The sequence below is a fragment of the Musa acuminata genome, chromosome BXJ2-6, assembly GCF_036884655.1.
Source record: "Musa acuminata AAA Group cultivar baxijiao chromosome BXJ2-6, Cavendish_Baxijiao_AAA, whole genome shotgun sequence".
Classification (NCBI taxonomy): Eukaryota; Viridiplantae; Streptophyta; class Magnoliopsida; order Zingiberales; family Musaceae; genus Musa; species Musa acuminata.
The window spans coordinates 10,841,321-10,849,351 of NC_088343.1; the positions used below are offsets into that span (position 1 = coordinate 10,841,321).

The 8,031-nt window shown below is 39.0% G+C and overlaps 1 protein-coding gene across 1 annotated transcript; it reads right to left on the reverse strand.

Annotated features, from left to right (window-relative positions):
* Nucleotides 1-967: 967 nt before the first annotated feature.
* LOC103987691 (uncharacterized) lies at nucleotides 968-7,709 on the reverse strand. The gene is made up of 7 exons (XM_018828073.2): nucleotides 7,007-7,709; nucleotides 5,726-5,804; nucleotides 4,861-5,015; nucleotides 3,773-3,893; nucleotides 3,499-3,684; nucleotides 2,307-2,378; nucleotides 968-2,033 (listed from the first exon to the last, which is right to left on the reverse strand). Exons 1-7 carry the CDS (start codon nucleotides 7,450-7,452, stop codon nucleotides 1,212-1,214), a joined length of 1,881 nt encoding a protein of 626 aa, XP_018683618.2. The 5' UTR covers nucleotides 7,453-7,709; the 3' UTR covers nucleotides 968-1,211.
* Nucleotides 7,710-8,031: the final 322 nt, after the last annotated feature.

Below are 8,031 nucleotides of genomic sequence, written 5' to 3' on the forward strand. Positions count from 1 at the left end.
TGCAAAACCGCATCGGATAAAAACATTGAAACAATATAATGTACTAAATTCACTTAGTAAAAAAAAGAAAGTAAAACTTTAAATCTTATCCGATAGTAAAGATCTTGAAACTAATCTCATATTCACCAACAATCATCAGCTCACTGCAGAAACGGAAAAGGAAAGTGAATTTTATGCTGGTGACGTATCACTGGAATTGATCTCTCAAGAAAAGTGGTGGCTGATGGCTCAGTTGTCTGATGGTGGGAATGTGAGTTGGCCTGTGGTTAATTCTTTCACATCAAAGTCGGTTCTTTTGCTTTCGTGGTTGCAGGTGCAAACATCATTATCATCATCAAGATGATGAAGACCATTGCTAGATCTCAAGATTTCTATCAGAAGATAAAATACCATTTATGTGAAGAAAAATAGGTTACGGCAGTATTCCAACCCAGGTAGAGTAGGAATATTTTTTGAGTGTTTTTCCAGACAACATAAATGAGGAATGATCTTCGATTGATATATCACGAAGGATCAATCCATTTATATTCTTAGAAGTCTCGTGAACAATGATCTAGGGAATTGGGTGCATCTAAGAACAATAAAGTGGGAGTTTTATCTGATGGTGAGATGGGAAGATGATGTTTCTGCAACCATATATCTGTGCATGAAAACTCAAAAGAGCTCATCGAGTAGAATGTTATAACGAGTGCTAGGACTTTACCCACTGTACTGGGATATCTGGAGACTGCTGCACTGTTGCCAGTTGACCACCCTCTGCAACACTTCGCGGCATCTGCAAGAATTCACCTACGAATGTAAAGATAGAGAGTTAGTAAAAATTTCTTCTAATCTGGACCAAGACATCAGATGAACTTACGATGGAATTACGTACCCAACCGGTTGCTGCCTTCCAACCCTTCGGCATTGAAATTACTTGAAGATGGATGAGGGTAGCAGCTGGTGAGATACAACACAATGACAATGCTTGAGCTACATGTGAGCCTCTACCAAATGGCCGAGAAAATATTGAGCATTCTTTTTGGCAAGGTAAAAAAAAAAAAAAAAAAACCCTCAAATGTCAGTTTTGTTTTGGGACAAAATTACACCACATAAATAAACAAATTGATGGTAGCAATCACCACAATCAGACATTTCTAGCTGCAAAGTAGGTTGAAGCAGGTAACATGGCAGGAGTACGGAAAAGACTATCCTTTCATGGGAACTTCCCTTTACACGATACTGGGAGCATCTCCGATCCAACTGCATATGGCTCGTGGCCAACGCGTTCTAATGCAGTCAACTAGTGGTGCATGCTGAGGAGGTTGCGGAGGCTGATTAAGCTCGACGATTCCAGTCTCTCTTGTGCTGGAATCATTGCTTGAGCTACTCACCACATCAGCCAAAAACTCTTCTTGGGTCCACCTAGGAGGCACCACGACACTCAACTTACAAAGCCGCGGTCTCTGCAATGGACTCTCACCTCCAGCAGACGTACCATTGGAGACTGATTTTGCAATCCCATTAAAATGGTAGAGATCAAACTGCTTCTTGCCCATTAATCCAGATGAGTCCTTTAAGCCCCCTAAACCTTTATCAAGATCCAGCAAGGCCTGCCAGAACTCACTCCATACTATGAACCCTGAGCTGCAAAGGTTGTCAAGCCTTTCAGGAGGAAAGTTAATGTTCATCTCCCGGAGAACTTGATGAAATCCTTCAACACTGATAAAGCCTCCCCCTCCACTCTGATCCTGGGCATCAAATGCTCTTCTAATCCTTGACTCTCGCTCTTCCAGCTCGTTCTCTTCTTGCACAGCAGGATCAAGAGCAAAAAGAACAGTGTAGTGTGACTCACTACCCACTACCCATATGGGCCATCTAGGGCATTTTAGATGCTGGCCAACCTTACACAGATTGAGAGATTCCAGAAGTGAAAGGAATCCAATCTCCGGAGTCATGGGTATGCCCTTCAAGAACATGCCACCACCAAGATCCATCCGGCCATCAAATACATTGGGGACAGCCTGTCCACAAATCAGAAGATTCACAATTTCCTGCAATTACCAGGGTTCAGGATTAGACTGTCCTGCATCAAGATTTCTGGAGATATATGATACTGAAGCACTACTAGTTACATTTGAGACATTTGTATACTATTGTGGTGACACAATAAATGCAATATTGACTCACTGCAGTATTAACACTACATGGGAGGAAATATCCATGTGAATGGGCAATCTTGGTAGCACGATGTTGCGATCATGATTCATATTTTCCCTCCTGAAGTATTTGAATGTGTTGTTAAAATTCGATGAATTAAATATTACCTGTGAGGCATGCCCAAATGGAGCTGTGACCAGTGGTAGGCTAGGATCATCTCTATCATCCTGAACGGATTCCTGGAATTATAATGCCAAAAAAGATTCAGCAATAGGCTTTTGCAAACGACAATATAAAATTCAGATTACCATGTATCTATCATAATGAGTGTAAACATCCATGCAATCAACAAAACATCCTTAAAAAATAGTTTTTCAGCACAGCAAGAACTTTGATCATGGATCATCACCTTATTTTACTGTGATGGTAAACATATAACATTTACAAAAGAACGATATGGAACATTCATCAGTTCCATATGGAACATAGTCTTGGACAATATCTGAAAACTACAGTTTCTAAATGAACAATAGCATACTGTTGCCCATATGGGTTGCCACTTCCCAACTTCAGCAACTTCAATAGGTCTCATTCTATGAACCGATTAATATTTTTTTAATCTACTACTCTGTACTAAGTCACTTACTTTTCTGCTACCAAGTCACTTCAGTCATTTTTTTAAATCTATCATTCTCTCCCTCACTCTTTGGGCTAAATTACGATCCTCCAGCTAAACTTAATAATAGAGTGGCATACCATAAATTTATCTAGCATGTAATCTTCACTATCAAATTAAGAATATTGCACCAGAATAGTTTCTGCCTTAAATACATTCTTCCTTTATTGTATCGACCAGGTTGTGCACCAGATTGTATAATTGGGAAGCCTTAATATCCACCTTACATGTAAACAAGGGTTTAAATCATAATTGGATACTGGTTTTTAATAATTTACCTGAGTGGAAAGGTATTGATATACCGACTCATACCTCCTGGTACCACCTAAAAAAATGAATAAAAACTAAATACCAAATTCTGGTCCAGTACTAGTACATGGTGGACCAGTAAATATTATTGGAATGCACCATACCGACAGGTCTTTGAGACCATGCATGTTAACATGTCTAAGCTTCACCATAAGATAAGATTGCTGTCAATAACATATTGTTTAATTGTCCAGAGTTTGTCCACCAAGCATGCATAAAGTGTTTATTTTGTAATTAATACTACTTGAATATGAAGCAACATTATGGGGAAAAATACATTCAGGAGAAAAAGGGTGAGGTGTCATGCATATAATGCTGTGGTATGCTGCAAAAAGACATTCTGTAATGAAAAGATTGTGAAGTATCATTCAAACCAGTCCTCGTGACAGTAGAGCAGATATAAGGAACAGCATTGCCCCCATACGATTTCGAAACACAGGAAGCACTTCCATGAGATGATGCATAGCAGTTGCTTGTATGCTGTATGTGTTAACTCTCAGAATTTTCTGTAAATCTGAAGCTGATGCAATTGAGAGACCTTCCAAGGCTTTTGCTAACATCTGTTTAAATGTTGCAGCAATCAAAAGTAAGCTAAAGAATCCTAGGTGGGCTTAAAATGACAGAAAGCCAATTTGGTTAGGCTGTAACCTCATGCTGATCAGCTTCAGATCCCTCCACATCATGGCATTGAACTTTTATTGTTGCAATAACAGCCCGTTTCCCACTTCCACATAGAAATAATATTTCAACGATACTGTGAACCAGTGCTCTGAGAAGAGACATATTATCAGGGCCTGAAGCTTAAAAATCACCTTGGGAGAAGAAAGAAAAAAAAATCCAACAATATTAAGTTGATGCCAATTCATGACCTCTTCAGCACCAGATTTTGATCAAAAGCTACATAGGATAACTAAGGGTAATTAACAAAAGGTCACCAATCAAAGGAGGTATTTATTGCAAGTTCTAAGCCCTACTTGGTTCCTGCAGCATTTCATTATTCCATTTGTTAGATATAATAGCATTATTTTGCACAGCAAGGTTGTAAACCTTATGAACTTACCACCTTCTCTGGTTGGTAGTTAAATTCAGGTGAGAATAGCTGAGTTGTAAACTCTTTGATAACTCAGTTCATCTTTGAATTCCTAAATTTTGTACTATTATCTCATAGTAACAACACACTATCTCATTTTCTTACATCATCACCACTAAATCATCTCCCCCCCAACCCTCCCCTCAAAAAAAAAAAAAACACATAATCTGTCCTTGTTCCGATTTTTATTCAGCTGACTTTCCCCTCTGCTTGTCTTCACTTTTTGTTCAATGCAGAAATGCTCCTCAACTGCATATATGTTTCGTTGCTGTGACATCAGGACAAGTTACAGTAATGAGAGTGCAATAAAGTCTTTAGCAAATATTCTTAGCTTTTCTCCCTATATCGCAGTTGAAAGTACAATATCAAGTTGTTACAGGAATCTGAATATGCAGTATGCCAAAGCACAAACAGCACGTGCAGCTTGCAGGACCCGTCTTAGATCAGCATTGACAACAAAGCAAGTTCATTTTCAGGGGAAAAAAGACAATTAGCATTTCAAGAGATAAATAGCTTCTCAAGATTTTCACAATATGGATATGTCAAATTCCTTAATATCCAATGAACAAGAACAATGAATAATTGAACAAGTTACAGGACAAAAAGGTTACAATGAGATCAAAATCATTTTAGAGTAATTAATCACCTTGCCTTTATATCTTCAGTAAAAGATGCAAAATTATTGCTTGCTGCATTTGAACTTCCATAAATTTTCTTCTGATCTAAATTATAAAGTGGATTATTGACTTTGACTTTACCAAAATCATCCAAGAAAAACAAAAGATACTTCAATACATAAGCCTGCAAAATACAAGAAATCAGAGTTAGAAAAAACTTTACAAAGTAGTAAAAACACTATAAAAATCCAGCAAGCATGTATAGAGAAATGTCACATAAATAAACTCACAGTCATTGTCATGAAAGGTTCCGCATTGAATTTTCTAGGATATAAGAATTGAAAACAAAAATATTATAATGATACACGAGGCAATTGTTCAGAAACATTGAATGTCGAGAACAATTTGTAGGTGACACACAGCATCATGAGGCAATTTTTTGATGTAAATTGAACTGTCTTTGATGCTCCATGGTGATTGTGGAGACAAGAACAGTGCAAGCTAAAGCATGGGACACCCTGCTTTTTAAAATTTATGTATATTCATCAATTTGAAAATAAAACATATACTAGAAATGGTACTACATTGCAAGTATCTGACAAGCACCTCAACAATATTCACAGGATGACTAAGAAATAAATTTTGACATCAACACAACCCTCTTTAATTTATAAAGCAACAAGTTCTAGATTTATGGTTTTAACAAGGTAAGCAGAAGAGATCTTATATAGCAAACAGCCCTTTACATATCAGCAAAAAGAAAAAAATGGAAATGGCATCATTATAAGCATTTGTAAACCATGAGCAAGACAATACTAGATTTCTTTGAAAGTCCATCTGTAGCAACATAACCGTAGGTATATAAGACAAATGAGGGGGAAAAAAGAGAACAACCTGTATGGTAGCCAGCACACCACAAGGACCTCCCTCGTGTTGGACCAAGCCCATGCAAGTTTCCGGGTCAGAGCTAAATCTACAAGCATTAATTCATACAAAATAAATTACAAAAAGTAGTTTCCAACAAGATCATTGTTCAACCAATTATATACATGTAACTCAATATTTCATCCACAGTCTTTAGAGCAATCAGATATATAACTGGTGGACATTAATACTTCCAAATACAAGATACTAGCAAGCCCAACCAATAAACTAAACATCACTACCTGATGCAGGAATGCAGCAAGAAGGAAATGAAGTATGACTCATATAAGGATAGAGAACAATCAGATAGGTCATAGCCAAAATCAGTGAGAATAACAACAAAATAATACTTTATAATTCAAATATTGAAGCCAAAAATCCAAACCTCCCAATTTAAAACATAAATCATAGAAAGAAAAAAAATCTGGTATTATGACGTGTAGCTGATCCAAATTGCTAGAATTTGAACACATCCTAAAAGTTATAGAAAAATAGAAAATCCAAGGTAGAACAAAGGAATCAAGGAAAGGAAACCAAGGGATTAAAGGATAAAAGCTTCACCGGAGGTTGAACACCGAATTGTAATAGATAAGACTGGTCACAGTCTCACGGATTACACAACTTCCCCAGATCATTAGAAGCAAGGATCTAAACATACAAAGTAGACTGTGTCTCAATATACTGTAAAGTATATTTAAATTTCAATTAGAGTTTTACATTAAACTAGATAGTCTTCATAAAATATATGAACTTCCTTGTGAAATTCATGAAGGAATAATTGTAATCGCAAACATTATGCAAACATTTGCGGCGTTTGGACTTTGCTCAGACAAGACAATAGAACATGTTTTGGATTTATATGAGCTATGCTGGGCCATAATAGATTGAAGAAGATATAAAACACTGAGAAAGCTTTAGGATTTCTGGAAAACATGGACAACCAATTATTTATAAAGTAGAGTCTGTACCATAACATCATCACCTTCCTTCTATTGGAAAACATCAAATATTATCCACTTCAATTGTAAGAACGGAAATAAGACTTTCACTACTAGGTTCCAGGGAATATGGTATAACTAGAACTGTAGAACCATGGAAACTGTGAATCCACAAAGCGATGAATTCCCAAATGCGGGCAGAATTTGAAATATCACAAGAAAAACAGTTCTTTTTCATGCGTAGAGAATTGAATGATACCGAATAGGTAGCAAATTCAAATATGACAGCAAATAGAACGTCTCATGACTTGACCTGATTCCTTGGTTGCTCCATTGTGCCAAAACATCCTTTGACACGCAACTTCCGAACACCATAAGAAACAACTGCTCGGCATCAACCGACGATAACTCCTCCCCACAACCTAAAACCCTGCTCTTCTCCAGCTGCGGAAGGCTCATCTCCTCCTTCGCTACTGTGGCAGTCGTGATGGCCATCGGAACACTCTCATTCCGCGACTCCTCTCTCGCGCACAACGGCTTTGCGGGGCTAACAGTCTTATTTCCCGTGGCGGCGGCGGCGGCGGCCCTGATCCTCTTCTCGGCAGCAGAAGCCATGAGCTCCCGCTGTAACCGCCGGTTCCTTGCCTCCACGGACTCCTCAGCTATCTCCCGCTGCTTACTTCTCTTCGCCTCCGGTGGCGAGCTCTGCAGGCTCATACGGAGCGCCATCTGCAGCTCCTCATCCTCCTGATCCGCCATGGACAGATCACCCCCAACCAACCCCTCGAATCAGAGCCGAAACCTAACAGATTGCGATCTAGGGTTTCGATCGGCAGACTACCATCAACAGATGACGCGTCCTACAGATCAATAGAACAAATCTCTCGCGATAGCCTGGTATCAAACTCGATCGGAATCGAAAACCTTGAGGGAGGAGGGAGAATTCGGCGCCGGACGGATCGCCGACTCGCAGAAGGTCGCGCGAGGAAAGGAGCAGTCGAGATGGAATATTACCGCACGCAGCGGGTGGCCAACTTAGGTTACCAAAATGCCCCTATCAGTGCGAAAACGATAAACTACTGGAGTCACTCGGACACCAACTCGGATATCGAAATGCTTTATCGTACAAGGGTGTCATGGTAATTTAATATATGTTTATTCTATTATATCAAAATATTTCCAAAAAGCCTTCGAAAGGACATGAGTTGGCGTGGTTCAAAATCGGGCTTCGGTGGGCCGAGTTGGGCTACCGTCGTCTGTAACACTGTGTGCACCGAGCGTCATCAGTCCTGATTATTTCCGTGGGTGACTCAGTTCCTGTGGTGGATGGTCCGAAGA

Bases quoted from the DNA above. Each gene is read 5' to 3' on its own strand.
- LOC103987691 (XM_018828073.2), bottom strand. From the start codon at position 7,452: ATGGCGGATCAGGAGGATGAGGAGCTGCAGATGGCGCTCCGTATGAGC. The intron at 5,805-7,006 runs GTCAAGTCATGA...TAATGCTTGTAG, and splicing joins TGGAGCAACCAAGGAATCAG to ATTTAGCTCTGACCCGGAAA. The intron at 5,016-5,725 runs GTTGTTCTCTTT...TGTATTTTGCAG, and splicing joins GTGTGCTGGCTACCATACAG to GCTTATGTATTGAAGTATCT.